The following is a 20,950-nucleotide window of genomic DNA, read 5'->3' on the forward strand; positions in this document are numbered from 1 at the left end:
ATCTTAATTGAAAGCGCATTTGGAGGATTATTTGCATGAAAACTGCTGATGAAGACATGTCAAAATAGGAAAGTTATTTTAAGACAGCTATAGTAGGGTATCTTCCTATCCAGGATGTTTGTTAGCTCTGACAAATCTTTGTTAATTTCGTCTGGCTGTTTTCATGAATCTTTGAGTTCCAACAAAAGCTAATAAAACCAGCTATGAATACTTTAAATATAACTACATTTCAGAGAATATTAATCAGAGGAGGACTACACATGTAACGTTGGTACAGAGCCATACACATTTGTTGCTTTTTGCCATGCAGTAGCATTCAGTGGAGGACTAGTTCCCTCATCAAATTTCCATGCATTTGAACTGCTCTTGCCGAGAGTTAGGGTACGTTGCACGACAAATGGTATGATCATCAACATCCATTCCAGAGAATCAAAGTAGCTGCTGACCTTTAAATGTGAACATATTCACATACCAGTCTACGAATCATCTGGTGTGACCTGACATTTCTATTACTGGCACTCCTGTCTCTTGCAGTCCTCCTCCAAAACGCTGCAAATGTGATGATCTCTGCCCATGGTGCCTGCCCTCTTCCTCTGAAAAGTGTCCTCAGGGGAGTACACTTTGCTGTCCCTTCTCGTATTTCCATGTCTACTCTGTTCTCCAAATCTCACTGAATTGTAGCCCTCCTTACCAAAAGTGTTAAGGGAGACGCCAAATCTAACAGCCCTGGGATCCCTCCTCCCTAGCTGACGTGCCCAACCAGGACCAGCCCCAGGTGACCTCTCCATCCCAGTCCCAGGGATGTCACTGCTGCTGTTCCTGCTTGCAGATCTGGCCTGTAGCAAGGTTGAGTCTGTATCTGAGAGACAGACAGACAGACACAAACACAGAGGTCCCTAATGTGGCTGGCTGCACAGACACATTGCAGCCTGGGTAGCAGCACCCACCTACAATGCTACCCAAACTCACACAAACGCAAACAGCCCCATCCTCTTCCTCCCCTCCAGCTGATCAGAATGGAGGTTCTCTGGTGAAAATGTGTGCCTTCATTCTCCACATCCATAAGCACTCCACACTCACAGATCCCTTGAATATTAGCACAGGCTCGCAGTCTTCCTAATATCCATGCCTGGACCCCAGGGCGCCCTTCCCCCAACCACCAGCACAACCAAGTCCTCCAAATGTAGAAATGTTTCCTCCAACTCACCATCTAGTCTAGCATGAAGTTTGCTAGTGAATTGTATGTACACACAGAGAGGATTAAATTCACTGAAGAAATAGAAACACACCCAGGTGTCTCCAGCTGCCAGCACTTAGACTTCTTACACCCCCACATACAACCTGATCCCTCCAGTTGCTGCCACCGAGAGCTACAGCCCTGGTGCCCATGACCTCTTCTCCAGTTGCTGACACTTAGACCTTTCAACACATGTAAAACACGCACACACACACCAGTCACTCCAGTCGCTGGGGCTTAGACCTACAAGCCCTATGGCACACAGTCCCTCCGGTTTTCAGTGCACAGTCTCTTAACGTCAGGCCCTCCATGTGCTAGTAGGTAGGCCCACAAGCCCTGAGACCTGTGGTCTCCTCTGGTCATTGGCACACAGATCTCTTTTGCAGGCCAGTCTCTAGAGTTGCTGGCACCATTTTCCCACACTGATTCTTCTCTGACCCACTGTGATCCTTCCCCTTTTATTTCAATCCTTTGGCCCTTCCCCTTAACCTTCCCATAGGCATTTCTACATAAATCTGCAAGCCATATCCCAGTCAGTGTCAAGTATCCCATAATACTCATGTTAATAATGTTTACCCCTTCCTAGCAGTTAAAAATTATTGTTTCAGGTTGACATTCTTGAAAGCTCTGCCTGAATAGGTTCTTTAATGGACCATCAATCAGCTGAAGCATTGTGGGTCCTCATTATTGTGTCTGTTGTGACTTCCTCATTAACGTTTGTGTGTCTGTGTGGTTAATTTAGCACTTTCCTCATTACTTGTTGTTTCTTTTATAGTGAGTAGATCACAACCAAACAATTTAATGAACCAGACGCTCCCACACTTCACATCCCCTCACACTACTGACTGACGGCTGTTGCAGGACTCAACTACTGGGTACCCTGTGATTACAGGGTCCAGCTCCCTTTTATTATAGACATCTGTATCATGAGAAGATAGCAAACCTAGACTTCACTGTGTTGATTGAAAGCTGGGATGCAGTTTGACATGTTTTCTTTATGTTCAGGTAGACTTAAAGGACAGGGCAGGCACGTCACACAACATACTTCCATCTTTCTCCATTGCAAGGCAATTCACAACAGTCAGACATTTTACTGACTTTAGCACAGTATTTTGTCCAGATGATTTATTATTTTCCAGACTTTACAAACCTTTACCATGATGGTTGAGATAAAAGTTACAGAAAGAATGATGATGCAGTTGTGGTTTTCCAGTGATGCTCATCTTGTGTCTTTGATGCTTGTGTGCATTATCTTCAGAAGGATGTTTTATTCTAAATGGGGGGAAAAAATAAAACCCACATCTCACAAGGGTGTAGGGAAGGGAAATATTTGTATAATGTAAGAGCATTACTTACAAAGAAACGAAAATATTTTCTTGGAGGGTCATAAACTAACAGTGTCAAGTATCTGGCACTGCACAGAGGTACCGCACCTCAACAGGACATCACATAAAGAATATTAGGACAAAATTAAAAATGGAATTCTGCTCTTTAGAAGGCCATTCCTCTTCAGTTTGCTTACAAATTTTTTCCTGTGCCTTGTGAGTCCCTCCAAGCTGTGTCATTCTTACTACTTCCAAGACTAAATCTCTGTTTAAACTAAGAGTCCAGATACTTGGGACTGTATGAAACTTCCTATCAAAACCTGGCCAAATGTTTCTGCTGTTCACTACATGTCTTTTCTGTTCCAGGAATTCAGATAGTTTTAACCTGCTGTCTTCTTTTAATTGTCCTTAAGTCATGATTTCCACGGCTACTTTGTTCCTTGCATTAAAAATGGCCATCGAATAGGGAAATTGGTTTTAGATTTGCTTTTTGTTTTGACATTTTGGGTTGTGTTTTTTAGCACCATGGTGTTTTAAGGAGAGATATTTAGTAGAAAATGCAGTAATAGATGACATACAAGTCCACTAAGTGGAAGACATGGTTTAGTTACAAAGTGAAAATGAGCCCCTTAGTTCACACTCTCCCACTCAATGTAGGCTGCTATCAAGGCAGTAAGAGTGGTGGGGGTGGAGGAGGAGAATAGCTTTTGAATGAAGTGACTTTTTGGTGTTTGATAAATTAGTAGGACTTAATGGAGCTTTTAATACCTAAGCTGGAGTCTTCATACTTCAAAAACGTGACATCCTCCAATTTACTTTCACTGGATTTGTTTATTTTTAGAAAAAATAGATATATCATTGTTGAAAAAGGCAAAACACTTACTTCTAGAGTGAGGCTCTCACCATTTTCCCTTCTTCGGCTGTATTTCTTTTTAAGGCATACTGCGGTTGTGATGGTGACAATGAGCATTACAACAAATACAGTTATGGTTGAAGAAACAGCTATTATAATATTTTCTCGAGTTGAACCTTTCCTTTCACACTTTTCTCCCATGTACCACCAGTCAACATCTGCTGGGCATCTAGAAAGTAAAAGAACAAACGTGGTATCACTTAAAGGTTAAAGGCATGAAAAGGGCTACTTAAAAAAAAACCCAGCATCTCTGATGCACTGTTTCATGTCCCAAAGCATAACATAAAGTTTTCTTAAAATGTTCTTCTATTTTAAAGATATCTTGAGTGGCCTACTGTCCTTACAGATCTGGATGTGCTCCTTTCAGCTTCCTGCTGTTTTACAGGCCATGTCTTCAGAGATAGCCTTTACCAGAAAACCCAAGCACTACTGTGATCCTTTTGACTCCTTAACATTTGGCTGCAGCTGATCTACAGAGCTGCTGCTACAGTATGATTGTCTTTTCCTACCAACAGATAACTGGATCACTCAGTTCAGTTATCTGTTCCTTTTCCTTGAGGTTTATAGCACTTCTATTAAAAGAAAACTCACTTCTTGCTCCAGAAACTGATACCTGTCACTAGGACCACTGTCACATAGTATTTGCTTCCGCTGTTCCTAGTTACCCTCATATCCTGATGCAGCTCTGCTTTTTGTCATGCTCAGCTTTTACACAAAGCCCTTCTACCTTCTTCAGTCAATTTTAAAAAGGCTTTATAAGAAAGAGCTGAATAAGCTCCTAGGGCAAGTGGTCCAGAAGCTTTACACTGGTATTTTTATCCAATTAAGCCACATTTACCACCCTCCAGAAAACTTAATCCACCTGTTTCCTCACACGTTCCTTGCTTTTTTAATTCTAAGGTCACCTTATGCAGCAATTTGAACTTGTGAGATAAACAGGGTGGAGACGATAGGACAGACTCTCAAGGCATCTCTGACTGGACAGCAGCTGAACCAAAGCTTAGGTGCAGGAATTCCCCAGTTCTAGGACTGAGCTTGCTGAAGATGTTCCCACTATATTCCCCTTTTCCTGCTCAGTATTTCTCCACTAGTAGATATGGTACCTTCTCATCAGACCTTCTCATTGCCAGAAGAGGCTTATTTTCAAATTTAAAGAACTTGTATAAGCTGCCTCTGCCCTCCCCCAAGAAGAAGGCAAGAAAAGAAATTATCTTCCTAGCAGTCATCTGGTTTTAGGACTAAAAACAACCTCCAGGACTTGATTCCTTCACCTTATCCAGCATCACGATCAGCTCCGAAACATTTTATAGTGAGCATATGAGGGTCCCAATGATCCCAAGGATACTGACTGTTGGGGGACTTCATGTGATCTGGCTTAAAGAGAGCTTTGTGTCACATCCGCCCTCATTTCCCAGTAGAAAATCAGAGTGGAAACTGACTGCTGGTCACACACTTCTCTAGGACAGAAAGTAGGTCACATAGGCACTAAAGCTTCAAAGAGTCCAGAGATGTCACAGAAAAAAAGTTTTCTTTCCATAATTTCAAAATCAAGCATAACATTCAGCATAACTTTTTTTTTTTTTGTCTTTTTGGAACAGCTTCTTGACATTTACTCATATTTGTGACCTGCTTCTGATAGGTTGCACACGAATCATTTTTTAAAAGGTTTCTAAATGGGGAGATATGACACTTCATGAGTCATCCTGACTCTTGTTGCTCTTGGCCTTTAGATGTTTGCCTCACAGCACTCCCCAAATCTACCTGCCCTGGCACAGCATCACGTAAGGTTACTACCTCCAGCCCTAGAGCTTGTTTGAGAGCTGGAACAATGTTGATCAGCCGGGTGGGCTACATAAATGTATGCACAGAGAATTAAATAGAAGGTCATATTAATTTTCTTGCAGGGCAAACAACCTTTTTAGTCCTCAGCCTTCATCCCTGGCTTCAAGGGCAAACAACACCACTTTGGTAATTCATGGTCATAATTTACACTACACAATATTTATGAATCAAGTTGTAAAATAATGTCTATGCTGCTTCCTGTCTGCAAAGTATTAAACATCTTTTCTGCTGATATAAATGCTATTTTGTATTAACTGCATTTATATTTAACTCTTACAAATTTTGCTATAGGGACTTCTAAGGAGATGCACAGTCCATTTTATAACATTTGACTAATACATTACTGAAAACAATAAATACATTTAAAATATAATTTACGGGGAAGTCAAGCAAAGTACTTCAAAATGGTCAAAATGCTGAGGTTAGGAGCTTTGTTGCCCAAACTTGTCATAACTTTAGTCTCACAGTAGCAGTTGGAAATATTTGCCTTAATCAGCTACAGTCTGTCTTTCCTTTCATTAGGAACAAAGATCTATTCAACTAGAAACTTTCATTACTCACCCTAAAATTGCATTTGAGAGTGAATAAAGGCAGTTACCTGCACACTGGTTCTCTATCTACAATGACACAGACACCACCGTTTTCACAAGGGTTTTCTGGGCAGAAATTGGGACGGTCCATCTCCGGCTTTTCGGTCAGGGTGACAGAGGCTGTTGTGATGGGTGTTGCGGTGGCAGTGGTGTTAGAGGTAGGTTTGATGGTGCTGGCACTGGTCGTATGTGTAACAAGGGTGGGTGAAACACTTGGCAGAGTTGATAGTAGATGTGATATATCTGCAGGATAAAACCACAAGAAATAAGTCTTTACTTGATGTTATTTTTCCTCTTATCCTAATGATAAGTTCTAATAATATAGAGCAGAGAGCCTGTTCGGAGGTATAACGGATAAGTAGTCTTTTTTACCTTTCAGGAGCATGATGTACTTTGGAAATGTCCTTTAGATTTTTTCAGAAACAGGCAATTTTATTCGAAGTATTCTATTCAAAATAATTTGCACAGGACTAGCATTGTTTTGTACACTTTCACATGAGATAAAGGAATTATACAGTGCATATACCTATCCACAAATTTATCCAAACATATGATTTGAGTTTAGATGCATGCGTAGTTCCAAAACTACTCATTTGCAAAGTACATCATGCATATTTTTATCTACAGCACTAGTGACTTAGTAGATATGTAACACTCCATGTTTACTGTGCTGTAAAGAATGTCAGTTACGTTTACATACCTTCCATTGTTAAAAGAATATAAACACCGCCGTCTTTAATAAAGCTGCGGCTTCTAAGTCCTTGATGAGTTAAGAATGTCCTAATTCCATACCCTGGACCTCTCATGAATGTAGTCCCATTGGGAAAAGATGCTATGGATCCCACTTTATCTGGCCTATCCCAAAAATAAGTTGATGAGGAATCTGGAAAAAAAAATTAACTGAATGTCAGTGTGGGACCACTCTGGATTTCTTTTCCAATAGGGTCCCTTCCTCCTCAGATAATCTCTTTTGCAAAGTAGTACTGAGGCCTCCCTCAACAACCAAGACGGACTGCACCCTACTTTGCCTGCTTCTGGTTAGTTGCTCATGGATATCACGAATATGGAGAAGACAATATATTACCTGAAACTCAAGGAGTAGGAGCAATGCTGAACCTGCCTACAATATTTGCAGATATTTTTGCCTGAGATTCCACACTGATGAGATGCACAAGACAATGGAGATTCTCAATGCCTTGGTTCAGCCTGAGGTATTGAGAAAAGAGCCTGCTGAAGACGAGGTTGCTGGAGAGCTAGTTGAAAACCTGTTGCATTTTCTTTTTAGTTCTTTTAACGTGTACTGGGCAAGAAGATGAGTAGCACATGAATCATCTGTAAGATGAATTAATTCAGTGCTTCCCAAAAAAGAGCATCTTTTCATGTGGATGTAGGGCAGAGGGTATGTGAACAACCTGAACAGTCACAGGCCACTGATGTCCCCTCCATCAAACCCTGTTGTAGCTCTTAAAGCTGAGCCTGATTACCTATGAAGGTATCTGACAGAAGGAGAAGAAACTGCCTGCTCCAACACCTCTGCTGGTTAGAAAAAGGATGGGAATCACAAGGCTTCTCTTCGGAATCTGGGGCTACTGGCAATATATGAATAAACAAGGGAGAAGGAGCAGAGCGCAGACTGCATGTCCACAGGGTCAGGAAAGGAAAAGGGCTGAGCACTGTGGCCATAATAGTAGAGAGCACAGGGAAAGTGTCAACCATCTATGGAGGACCTGGTGTGATGAGTCTTTTATTTACAGGGGAGGACATTTAGTCTTTCTAGATTATCTTCATTGTTTTCACATAGAGACAGTTTAATAGAAAAATTCATATAAATCATAAATTTTTTTAAATAATTAGACATTTTTGTGCCTTCCTTCCTTGACTAATATTGTGGTCTGAAAGCCCAGGAAAATAATTCAGTGGTGGAGGTGGTTCCTCTTGGCAAAACTCTTATATCAATGCAGAAAGTTATTTTGGCTTAAATCCAATCTTTATCCAATGATGAATATGAGGGGTTTCTTTAGGATCTCTCTTTATAGAGATTCCTATAATTTCTCAGAGTTACATCTTTACCTCATCTGCCTCCTTTCCAAGTTATTGCGGACAATTGCTCCGTATCTTCTCATACCTTGAACGAGTACAGATTATGTAATATGAATCAGGACTTTGTCCAGCTGGAGGTTTGTTCTGACACCACTGTACCTTTTACAAGGAGGGAGGGAATTTGTCTAATACCTGCATTTTCATCTGGTGTGAACTGTATGTATTGTTAATTAAGTATTTTTCTTTTCAAGCCTTCTGGAAAACTTCCATCCTCATTAAAGCAGATATAAATGCATCTTCACAGAGCATATGAAAGAATCTTAGGGGTGGATCATCCACCTATTTCGTATGCGAATCAACTTTGAAATCCAGGGTCTCAGCTACTTGTATGTTCAATTCTTTCCTCTCTGTGGATCAATTATATTGTTGCTGCAAATAAATGAAACATTCCAGAAGCTAAAAAACCTGCACTAATTTACACAAAGAGAAAATTTGACTCATTATCTTTTGGCTGTGTTTAAACGTACTGGAAAGCACATCTGATTTTAACTAACCTGATAATTTCAGAGGGTCAGTTGTTATACTTCTTTGGTTTGACATCCTTTGACGAATATCAGGGTGCTGGTCAAGCAGAGTTATGGTAGCTTGTTGCCATGCACAGGGCCATTGCAACTGATCATCATTTGCTCCAGAAATCAAGTAGAAGTTCACTCCTAAATCAAATTGGTTATCAGTGGCACCATTTACTTGCAAGCTGACCTGAAAAGCATATCCTGTACTAGAGTAAAAACGTGGACTGTATACTAGTCCTGCTGTCCCTGCTGGATTTGTGTTGAGGAGATGTGTGAAATTTCTGATATGCCAGACATGGTGGGGACACTGAGTTTCTGACAAATTGATGTCATCAATAGAGAGGCCTCCATTTGATAAGCTATTTCCTCTCGTGCCTTGAAACACAACCCGGAATTTGCTTGTGACATTCAAAGAAACATGATGGAGCTGCCAGTAAGTCGCAGGAGAACCTGGAAAACAAGGTTAGGGATTTCTGAGTAAGCCGTACAGTCAAACACTGTGCAGGTCTACAGACCCTATACCAATGCTATGTAAGAATCATTCAGTTCCACCGGCACTGACATGATGGAATATTTCTTCTGTAGATGTTAAGTTTTCAGTGCAAGCAGTTTTCCAGCACATTTATTATGCATAGCAGCTCTTTAATTTGAGTGAAAACAGTGTTAATGGGTTTTAAGACTGCTTTTTCTTTTATATTTTTAAAGAACATGGCATTAAATTAGTATAAATGTTGTGATAATTAAATGCACGAAGATGGCTGTCACCTGTATTATTAAAAAGAAAAAAAAATTCAGAGCAAATTATATTCAAATAACTGAATAACAACATATGCTTCAATAAAAAATGCTACAGAGGATTCTGGGAGCCTAGAACTACAAAATCTGTTCATTCAATCATTTCTGTATATTTAAATGGCTTGTTGGAAGTTTGCCTATGCAGAAGCACTATTCACCCATCAAATGATTAATGGTATTAAGTTCAAATTAAAGCCAGTCATTTGCAAAACCTGCTTCATGTGATAAAACCTCACCGCAAGTCTGATGTTGCATCCAAAAGTGCCTGCACTAGCAAATTCCACTTGACTCCAAGAGCACTGAACACCAAAGCAAAGACCTCTGCACAGGGGCCTTATAAGGTAGGACACCCTTTGCTAATAGAATGTACAGCAAAACAGTTTCTTTTGCTGTCTGGTTTATGTTCACCTGCACAGGTCAGCCTTTCAGCTGCATTTGCAGAACAGGCAATCCTAACCCCAGGTACAGAACTCACGCTTCGCTTTCCTGACAATTCGAAACACAACACAATGGATCTCAGATATGAGCCTTAATTTCTTGCCATTTTTCATTACCATTACAATTAGGAGGAAAAAAATAAACCCAGAAACACAAACAGAAGCACCCCATTATTTTCCAATACAGTGCCTTCTGCATTAAGCATAGTTTTTTTGAACTGCACAGGTTACATGCAAGACTGGACTTTCTTACTCATGTTCAATGAGCAGACCAGCTACTGTGCTATAAAATGTCCCATTCCCACAGCCACCCCTCCTCCTGGCTGAAGGCAGTCACAGCAGCTGCCGACCAGCAGAAACGGCTTTTGCCTCAGCCTCTCGAGTGTGGTGGTTCAGTGCAAACCCATGAACAACTCAGCCAGGATGTCAGATCATGGCTGGAAAGGGCTGTGGTGTTGGTGCTTCTTCCAGTCTGTTGACTCTGTGTTGGTGAGGGTAACTTCTCAGGTGAGAAAGGTGAGACAGCTTGGGGGAGAAATGATCTTAAACCATTTCTGAAAGTTTTACCAGAGATTGTCAATGTAGGGTGCCCATTTGGACACACACACCAGATCAGAGGCTTAAAAGGAAATCATGGACATGAGAAAGAGGGAATGGGAGATGGGGCCTAATACACATGAAAGAGTATTTGTGAAGAAGGCTGAAGTGTGGAGAAATTAATCTTGGCTTCAAAGTAGGGTTTGAAAGAGCTTGGAAGGCTCAGACTAATCTGAAATTTACATCTGCCTCAGCAGCCCTGACACTTATATTCACTTATATGATTCCTGCTGGCACATGGGAATGATGAAAGCATCAGGGTGATGAAAAGAGTGGAAAAAGAAAAAAGAAACAGGCATGAGCAGTAGCTGAGCTTTAAGGGACAAAAAGAGGCAGAAGCGGACTTGATACCCATTTTGTAAAAGAACTTGCTCAGTCCCTTATGTAACCAGAAGATTGAACTAGTTGTAGCTGTAATGGAGACCAAGTAATAGTTAAATGTTTAAGAAAGTAATTTAAACATAAGGTGACTTTGGCAATTCTAGCTTAAAGAGGTCTTGTCCGTTAACTGACCTCAGTTGCTTACTCTGTAGGCCAAAGGCTTCTAAAACCACAAGAACTAAATTTTCTTCAAACTACAACTCAAATCATGATCTGCTGCCCATCTATTTCAATTAAGTAATTTCAAACCTTGTTTAAAAAGTAAGTTAAATTTTATTTATCTTCTTTAAACTGGTATGTTAGGTATGCCAGGTCACATATATTTTCCATTTCTTTATTTTCACTTTCTTACTTGTTGTAATTTACTCTAATGACCAGATTCATCTGTTGCTATTGATACTAGCAATTCTAGAACAGTTAAAATGACTGCTCATGGAATTTTAGCTATTTTGGTGAGAAAACTATCTTGATAATGCACGAGTTTGTAATTTGTGGTAATCGATTGTATTATAGGAAAATGGCTGACTGAGGATCCATCAAGTATAATTTCACCAGCAGAGAATCAATTACATAGTTAGAGAAGAAGCCAAAGAATGATGCTAGATGAGTCATTTTGCTACAATATTTTCCCCCAGTACTTTGAAAAGGATGTCAAGTACAGATTAAAGGAAAATGCAGTTTTATTCCATACCTTTTATCTCTTCAATGAGTCTCAAAGTACCATTCGGATGGGCTGAAGTATACTCTCTGACCAAGACATACAGTCGGTCGCTTTCATGACCACTGTTATAGAAATAAAATTGTAAGCACTGAAACCCCCTTTTGGGATACAGAAATCGGCTCTCCAGGATAGCTGTGCTTCCCTCTGCTCCAGTGCTGGTGTTGAAATGCATGAAGTAGCCAGAATCTGTCAAAAGTCAACGAGAAATGGATGGTAGAGGAGAGAGAAAACAAAATTTTCATGGTGTACTGGTATTCTTCACAGTGTATTGTAATAACGTTAGAAGACATGGTCAAGTCAGGGTAAGGTAGATCCTGTACAAATCCTCAGACTGTGGACTGTTACCTGTTCACATTCCTCAGAGGCAGAACTGTTCTCCTTGCAACTTTTTTCCTCATTTGGCTGTCTCTAGCAATTTGTACTCAAAAGCATGGGCTTTTACCCTTTATCCAGTGCCAGTAATTCACAGCTGACTCTGCCTCTGTGGGACTGGTTTAAGCTCCCGAACTCATGAAATTTTCTCTGACAGGTTCAGAAACAACTGGCTATATTCTCAATTAATTGTTCACCTGAGTCCTGATAATATACATAATTTCTAAATCCCAATCTTCTCGAAAGAATTATTGAGCAATTATTCAGAAAAGCAGCAGCCCTTCTGGTGTGCCTGTACCATAGGATAGAACATGTTATGTAGTTCTCATGTCAGGATGTCACACTAAGACTAGAAAACTGATCAGAAGAGATAAGAACATTCAACCTTGTCAAATAAGCAGAAAATCGAACTTACCACATGGCGCCCCTGAGTATGTAGATTTCTGTTGCTTAGTTAAAAAATAAACTGTAATTTGTCAACAAATAAACAGAGAACAAAACCAAGATCAAAGTCAACTCACGTGCTTCTGCATGTGTGTTATGAAGAAAATATTTCCCAGAGAGATAAGAGTAGTCTTTTCTCATACCTTTGCATTCTCCCATATTAGTGTGATCAGTATTTGGCCCCGCAGGAACATGAGTCAAACGCTGCCAATCGCTGTTATCATCTGAACTTTGAATCATGCCACATATATTTTCAAGTTCAAAACTGCATGTGTCCATGAAACTTAGGGAGGAGGCTATGACATTTAAAAAAAAAAAAAAGAAAAAAAAAAAAGTTGTGAATGTCTGTTACACAGTGTACATTTTAATTCTCAATGTCCAAAGCCAAGAGCAGAGAACGACTAAGAAGTGCAAACACAAAATAATCAGTGGCTTCAAACACCATCAACATTCAGAGGTACAATCTTCAGGAACTCAAAGCATTTGGTGATTAACACTGCAATTAATAAGATGTTGTCAGGACCACTCTGGCACTTAGCAAGCACAGGAGGGTGCCAGTTAATTATCACATCTTTTATTTATACAAGCAACACTAATACCAGCCCGGACCCACCACACAGCCAAAAGGACTGAGGGCTTCCCATTCATTCCTCTGCTTTCTCTCAGCCAGTTGACAGACGGCCACGGATTTTGACCAAGGTTCACTAATTTAACAGCTGGAGTGTTTGTTTTCAAATATAGTAGCGCAGAAGTTATTTCACTGCAATGGGCAAACCTTGATTTTCAAAATGCTGAATTGAAGAAACATTTGGCAAAGGTACATTTGGGGCCAAAGGATATCTCATCTCATACAAATTTCAAGATGTCTTGCACACAACAAGTGAAAAATTAAGTGAAGGAAGACTGTGTAGTTGAATAGGAAAGAGAAAACACTGTATGAAATGGTTTCTTTATCTAAAGCAAAACCTGGATGGCTTAGGGGAGACACAGTCCAAGTTTATCCTTATTCTTAAATTTGTTTCTCACTGTCCCATTCCTGAGCTCTGTGTAACTCCAGCAATGATTTGAAAACAACTAAGTTAATAAAATGCCACATGATTACTGCTTTTCAAACTATGTATAAAATATTGTGGCAGGTTTAAAGGTTTCATTGCACCGCAAAAAGGGCCTTGAGTATTGCAAAAATCAACTTCAGTGGCACACCAAATGCTTCACTTAGGCCATAGCCCAGGGAAGCACTTAAGTATGAACTGCTGCCAAATCTGTTGTACTGCTGAAATACTTCGTTCGTTCTGTCCTCATAGAAAGCTAAAAATCCTCTAGAGGTTGAAAGGCTATCAGAATTGTTGCATGACTGATACCTTTTAAGTTATGGTATTGGTATGATGTTGTGAAACCAAGAAAAGATTTTCACAGTAAATGTTATATATCGAGTGTTGGAGAAAAAAAAAAAAACCAACAGCTAGGGTGTCAGCAAGAAGGTAAGCTAAAATGGAGAATTATTAAATTATTAGATGAAAACACTCTTTGAAATCAAAATACAAAACAAAATATGAACTCACTTTGCCCAAACAGCAAAACAGTAGCCTAACTACCTTAATTAGAAAGTGCCAGCTGGCATGGAGTGGTGACCTGAACAACAGGAAGAGAGAAAAGCAAGACCCAATAGTTTACAATGTATTTCTTAAATTAATTAATGAACTAGGAGAAAGGGGCACTGCTTGAGGCAGGTTTTGAACTCCATCCGCACCAAAAGCCAAATGCTTTTTCGGTATGTAGTGAAAGGCTGGACTTGGAAGAAAATACACAAGGGGTTGAGTGATGAGTGCTAACTTCCAGTGGCTGAGGGAAACCTCATGGTCAGTTGTGTTAAGTAATATTCTGGAAGGGGAAAGCAGACTAAAATCTACTGTTATCATATGGTCTGAAAGACAGTCCTGAAGAAGAAATCAGAACAGCACTAAAGTACCAGTCAGGATTTCTTATGCTGTGGGTTTTTATTTTCAATTTAAGAACTAACTTTCCCATTTTTAATGCAATTTCCTGACCACACAGGCCTTTAGCAGAAATTCAATTTAAGCTGTTCCTTAAATCATGTTCAGCAACAGAGGTAATCTTTTGATTCCTCTGGAAGATATCTGCCACCATGTTTGGTGTTCTCAGTCTTCCCCCTAACCTGAAAGTATCAGTCTAGCAGCTGGGTGGGCGAGGGCTGGGACCTGAGAAGCACCAGTCCTCCCTGGCACAGGGGCCACTTAGGCAAATGGTGGGTGATCTGAAGCCCGCTTACAGCTCTGTGAATATCGTGCGCACTCTACGAAGCCAAGGGACAGACTGGGGAGCAGGGCAGACCCTGATTGCACTAAGGGTGGTGGCAGTTTTGTCACTGATATCCGCATCACTGGGGCTTATTTCACTTGGGGAATATGTCTGTGAGTTAAGAATAAAATGAAAATGTCATGAAGTATTTATGTAATTCATGAGAATGATAGAAAGTATATAAGATAAATGGAGAGGAAGAAGGACCCCATCCACTGCTAAAGACATCCTTTGCTGTAAGCACTTCTGTAAGAAGTACTGACTGTGTGCCAAGTGCTGGAAGCTAAGGCTGCATGTAAGCGTGTTCAGTTTAGACCTACATGAACAGAAATATTTTAATCAGAATTGTATGCTCAAAAGTGCACTGTTTTAATAAAAGAGTTTGATAATTATTTAAGGTATCTGTAGAATGAGGCTTAAAATATAATTGTAAACCAATACTCACTACTTGATTTATTGAGGCAGTGAAGGAGAAGTTTTCACCTGCGCGCATTTGATGCAGTCACAATTACAGAATTATATTCCAGTTTGGCAATAGAATTATCTATATTTCTCCGTCTCTCACTTTCACTCAACTTTCTAAAATAAATCCCACATGAGCAAAGTAACTCTTTTGACCACTTTTGTAAGAGACTGGGTTTGAAACTAAAAGAAAAACCTTTAAAAGCTTGCATTTTCTTCATAACAGCATCTGTACCCTATTTGCATGAACACGCACTCTGTCTCACAGGTTGCGTGAGAGCGGAGTAGGTACGACAGCCACAGCAAAGATACTCATCTTTGTACAGTGTCCGAGCAACAGCTGCAGAATAATGGAGGGAAAAGCAAAAAGCCTTGTGCAGAAGCACACATTTTAAACAGCCACCCAAGGGATGAACAAAAATCAGCTGCTGAGTGAAGCTGGTTTTTAACTAAAGGTCAGATAAAATGGCACAGAGAACTCTGCTGTAGAGCAGTGCATCTGCAGGAGGGCCATGTTATTTCCAGCTGTACCATCATTTCTGGTGTTTTTAACACAATTCACTTCTCCAAATATGTTAGCAACTCTCATCACCTGGATGAGTCCAGTATGTATACATCACCTTCATTTCTTTCAAATACCAGAAGTGAAAAATTTAAAAGAAACAGAGAAGCTTACAGCAATTGTACAGCCGGTTCAGTTTCTGGAGATCATAATCACTGAAATCCATTCGCTGTCCTATGACATCCATGAACTCTGGTATGTTAGTGACAATGGTGGGTTCAGTTCCGTTCCTGAATGCATTTTTACTGTAGTGCATCACAGACGTATAGTCATAGGGAACATTCAGGAAGTTTGATGTTTTATCATCATATTTTTCGAAATTATGTTCTTTACCTAAATGGGAAAAATAAAAGGAAAGATTGTTTTATGCCCAAGAGGACCAAGTTTTGATGTAGAGATTTAAAGTGAGAAAGAATCCATCAGATCCCCAAGTATTTTTTTGTAGACATTTACTTGCACTTATTCTGTAAAACTATTTCATCTCTGGTCTAGAGTTATTTACTTTCCTCTTTCAGCCACTGGAACATAACATGATGACTTCTGCTGGATGAAGGAAAGCTTTTTGTTACCAGAAATCTTCTCCCTGTGAAACTACCCGTAAACTTTGATGGGCTTGTGATACACAAAAGTAGAGATACTGTTTCAATACTCAAATTAATGCAATTTGCGACTGTAATGCCTTCGTTTCTAATCTGTATTCTCTGATGTTTAATTGCTCTGGTAATTTTAGCTCACAATAAACAAGTTACAGTTGTCATCAGATAAGCTTCCAGAATTTAACTTTACAGATATTTTCTGGAGTATGAGCAAAAAAGCATGGCTAACTACACGATGGAAGGTAAAGTTGTAAATGTTTTAAATGAGTCAAAATACATTAACTATATTCTGGTCAGTGTATAAAAGCTGCAGCAGTTTTAAATGGCTAACAAGAGCGCAACTTGTCATTAATGAGTCAACAAAATATAATGGAAATCAAATAACAGAGTCTAAGCCATTTTCTGTAATATATACTTGCATATGCACCTGAATATTGATCATGACTAAATAAGAATGCATTAGATTTTTCAGTTTTTTCAGTCTTCTGTGTGCAGCTGTGTTAGGAAAGCATCAAGTCTGTATACATAACTTTCTGAATGGTCTGAAAGTCACAGGGACAACAGAAGCTGAAGAGGCAGAGACCAAGCGGAGTCCCAAGGAACCCCGTGCCGGCTGTCAAGATTGTGCCAAATATACCAACACTTACATTCACAAGCTGCATCGCCGAAGTAACTGCTCATGTGGTGTGGACCCTGAAAAGGCTCTCCCCTTTCTGCACACCCTCTCTGCACTCTTTGCCACCTCAGCTCTGCTGCCCACACTGGGTGCAGTGGCCAGGGAGAAAGAGGATGATTGGTGTTTTCATTGGAGATTTTCTACTGGCTTTGGTTGCACCAGGTTTTTCAAAGCAGGATTTTTTTTCAATTACTTTTGTTTTGTTAAGGGCTCCCAGAGTAAAAGTGCTTTCAGCGTATTTATTTAAACAAACTAAATTATTCTCTTCTATTGCTCTGCTGTACAACATGTAGCATAACAGGACTCTGATCTCTAGTTAGGGCTCAGGGAACGGCTGTGGCACAAGGAATAATCACAGTAACAACAAACAGGGCTTTGTGTTCCAAATAGATGTCACCCGATACTTAATTTATTGATACGCTGGCTTTGAAAACTAAGTTCAGGTGAGGGAATAGTGTAGCCACCAAAGCATGGCTGGAAGGGACGTTCCACAGCTAAACCCCCTAATGCCAGAGTCTGAAAAGACAAACTGGGGAGTGACTGACCGGGCTTAATCCTGTCCCAGACAATGGACACATAGTCATCCCGGTCGGACCGTGACTGCTCATGCCAGAATCCCAGGGCGTGCAGGAACTCATGCTGGATCACCCCGATCTTGTCACAGTTGGCCCCAATGGAGAGCTGCTGCAACCCCTGTTGTCGGTTTCCCACTGAGGACCAGCAGCTAGCATTGAAATAAAATGAGAGAGGGCTCTGTGAGATACGTACCATCCCCACGCCACGCAAACTCCAGAATCACTCTGTTCAACAGGTATATTTTTAACTTGAGTGCTGAAGTTACATTTTGCTACAGAGAGCACTTTTACATTGATCTGTTCCTTACTGGATCCTTTCCTCTCACATTTAGCCCTGTTTCAATGAACAAGCAGTCCCCCACTCTGGCTCTATTGTTTTTAATGGGTTTTCTTTAGCAGAAAAATGTTGAGCTATTTGTGACACAAGAAAACTGATGAGGATTTCATTAGTACTCTGGTAAACATCAAAGACTATGGACACATGACTTAGAGCAATTAAGTTACTGCAAATTAACACTTTTTAGCTGGGCCACAGTAAATGACTGCGAGGACACTTGGAGCCTGTCCCTATTGTACGGAAAACCAGGTTCATGAGCATTCTCATCTCTGCCATTGCAGAGCTATCTGTGAGCCGCTGTGCTAGAGCACTTGCTGCTGACACATGCTTACAAGGAAGAGCAAAACCACAGCTGTGCTGGAAGTTTTTATTAAAGAATAAAAAAATTCAGTGAGCTATCTGCATGAGCCAATAAAATGGCACCCCATGCCCACAAACTAGCAAGCACAGAGAGTTACATTTAAATTGATATTTTATGCAGCAAATAAATCAACACTTACCCAATGAAGTCCATAAAATTAATCGGGCGCAAAATATGCCATAGGATTCACAGTCCTCTCACCCCAGAAATTTAAGAACACAAACACACCATGCGCTTTCAAACCCTGTAACTTATTAGTGCAACATATTCCCCAGTATTTCTTCCCACAAAGCAGCACAGGCCTTGGCTATTGATTACTCATTAAAATCACAGCATGAGACTTGGGAAGGAGCGCATGTGGCATCCATGATTTCACAGGCTTCCCTTGAACACCACCTCATATCGATTATGCAGCTTTTTCTGGTTGCACAAAAGTCTAAGTAAGTCCATCACAGTTCTGGATCCACCTCATACCAAAGCAGCGGCCTCTGGCTTCACAGCTGCTGTGCAGAGCATGGCAGGCTACAGGCACATCCAGGGCACTCGGCAAAATTATCATCCAAATACCGGGGGATGTAGCTCCCCCTCGCCTTCAGTGTGCCAAATGCCTACAATATCCTGCAGCCGTGGAGGGAGTAAATGCTTGGCCTGTGTCGCCCAGCACTGAGAATAAAATTAGGTGAGTGGGAGAGGGCACTCCAGAGCAATGGGCACCTGGAACACCATGTTAGCAGTGTCTTTAGGAGGGAAGAAAATGGGGGGAAAGTCCCATCTTCCCCAAGTGTGTGAGAGCCAGATCTCCCCCAATTCAATGGTTTCTGCGTTGCTAGTTGCTCAGTCAGAGGCTAGAGGAACAGAGAAGTACCTGACCTGACTAATCCCATCAGCCTTGTTTTTGGAAGATGGGCTGTAAGTAGATATATGCAATCAGTAGTGATGGTACAGCCTAGAAATCCTATTCTCTAACAGCCAGCTCTTACTTCAGGCACATTTTTATAATGTCCTGCTAGTAAGTAACTTCCTGTAATATCACAGATCGCCAGTATCAGCACACAGACACTTTGACTTACCAGCACCAAGCTGGTAGCCTGGGATCTGTATCAATCCACTTCTGCATGGGTTCCCTTTGCCGAGTGCCACAGTGGCAAAGAGCTGAGGTGACCTCCCAGGAGAGCTCTGACGAAAACCTGACTTACCATGAGGAAATACTGGAGGCAGGGTTGATCCCCCCCATCTGCTAACAGTTGGACTCTCCCACACCATGCTGGTTTTCCTGCTGAATAAGTCCTGCTCTTCCCGAGAAGAGTAGGGAGAAACAGCACATCCATTGCAGGTTCCCAAACTGTTCTGTGAGCTTTGCAGGCACCTGCTACGTCTGATGTTCCTGCATTTCTGTAATTCACAAGCATCCCTTGTGTATTTTGCTTAGCACGCAGGGTGGAGTCAAGAAGAGGTCTTTAAATAGATCCACAGTCTAACCTCTGCTGCAGATGCATAGACCTGAATAGAGGGTGAGGTGAAAGGCTGTGTGCTAGAAAACCTTACATGTACCTCTACTCAGTGTTACAAACAAATACCTGTTAGCACAATGCAGGCAGTACCCAAAGGCTTGGCAGATAAAGGTAAGGTAGTAGCCTTGGCAGATAAATTTATCTTCCAATAAATATTGGTAGAAAAAGAACATGGACAGGGAGAGGACTCTTTGCCCGGGGTTTAATGACACTGTGTATATATATACACCAGAGACTACAAATGTATTTTCACACAGGGCAGTCAACACAACAAAATGGCAGCTGGCTTCTTTTGTGACTGACTTCATTTGAATTCAAAAGGATCAGCCAGATGAGGACTTCATGGCCTACTGTAAATCCTTGTGACACAAAGTTCCCCCACCTTCCTCTGTCTGTTTTATAGATGCAAGCCAAGATCGGAAAGGCAAAGATGATTTATCAGCTTTTTCTTGGTGCAATAAAACTTTACGAATCCAGCTGGTGTTGCCAGGAACTTTGTGCTCCTGACTGCACTGTACCCTCTGGACTGAGGGCTTTAGTCTGCAGTTTAAATCAGAGTCCTAGCTGATTTAAAAAAAAGAATTAGGAACAGCATAGTGGGAATGGGTTGGTTTATCCACCTTTCATCTTGTCCCGTTTTATCGGAAGAGAGAAATGGAGTGAAATGAAAGGCAGTTAATACAGGGTCAGCCCTGATAATTTCTTCGTACAGCCCCAAGCTGGCTCACTGAAACTGGACAGCCATTTTCAGGAGACCGCACCATTTAGCTCCAACATTTTGAAAAGTGCTGCTGAGCGTTAATTGTTTTACAGACGTGTCAGTTGAGACGACAGAAACATTTCAGGGCAGAGCATGTTCATGTGCATCACCATGTGCCGGGCAAACAGCACACCACGCAGTGAGGAAAAGATATGTCATCCAACCAGAGTGACTTTTCTTCATCACTATGACTCATCTATTTTTAATAGACATATAAATGAAACATTGTGCAGAGGCCTCTTACTTGCCATAGGCTAAATATTGTGGGTTTTTTTCAGGTACAATTATTAGAAAATTTAATGCATACTTTATGTGATGAAGGAATAAAAAATTCAGCTACATGAGTTTTCCATTTGGCTCAAAAAGCCGAAGAGTCATTAGCACAGGGATATGCATTGCTCCCTAAGTCTCCACTTACACATCTTTCAATGTCATGCGCACAGCATGAAGATAGAAAATACAAAGAGCCAGAGAACAAAGAAATTTTGAAACAATTATCTGCTACAAATATCTCAGAACAAGCCA

At 40.8% G+C, this 20,950-nt stretch overlaps 1 protein-coding gene across 1 annotated transcript in view; it reads right to left on the reverse strand.

Annotated features, from left to right (window-relative positions):
• Positions 1–2,365: 2,365 nt before the first annotated feature.
• Positions 2,366–20,950, reverse strand: part of MEP1B (meprin A subunit beta) — a 28,639-nt gene continuing 10,054 nt past the window's right edge. The window contains exons 7-15 of the mRNA XM_064445445.1: positions 17,427–17,605; positions 15,724–15,942; positions 12,410–12,562; positions 11,421–11,636; positions 8,502–8,969; positions 6,608–6,790; positions 5,916–6,150; positions 3,446–3,644; positions 2,366–2,509 (exon numbers count right to left, since the gene is read on the reverse strand). Of these exons, the coding sequence (XP_064301515.1) occupies positions 2,492–2,509; positions 3,446–3,644; positions 5,916–6,150; positions 6,608–6,790; positions 8,502–8,969; positions 11,421–11,636; positions 12,410–12,562; positions 15,724–15,942; positions 17,427–17,605 (1,870 nt within the window). The 3' untranslated portion in view covers positions 2,366–2,491. The remainder of the gene's footprint in view (positions 2,510–3,445; positions 3,645–5,915; positions 6,151–6,607; positions 6,791–8,501; positions 8,970–11,420; positions 11,637–12,409; positions 12,563–15,723; positions 15,943–17,426; positions 17,606–20,950) is intronic.

This window comes from Phalacrocorax carbo, chromosome 2 (genome assembly GCF_963921805.1).
Source record: "Phalacrocorax carbo chromosome 2, bPhaCar2.1, whole genome shotgun sequence".
Taxonomy (NCBI): domain Eukaryota; kingdom Metazoa; phylum Chordata; class Aves; order Suliformes; family Phalacrocoracidae; genus Phalacrocorax; species Phalacrocorax carbo.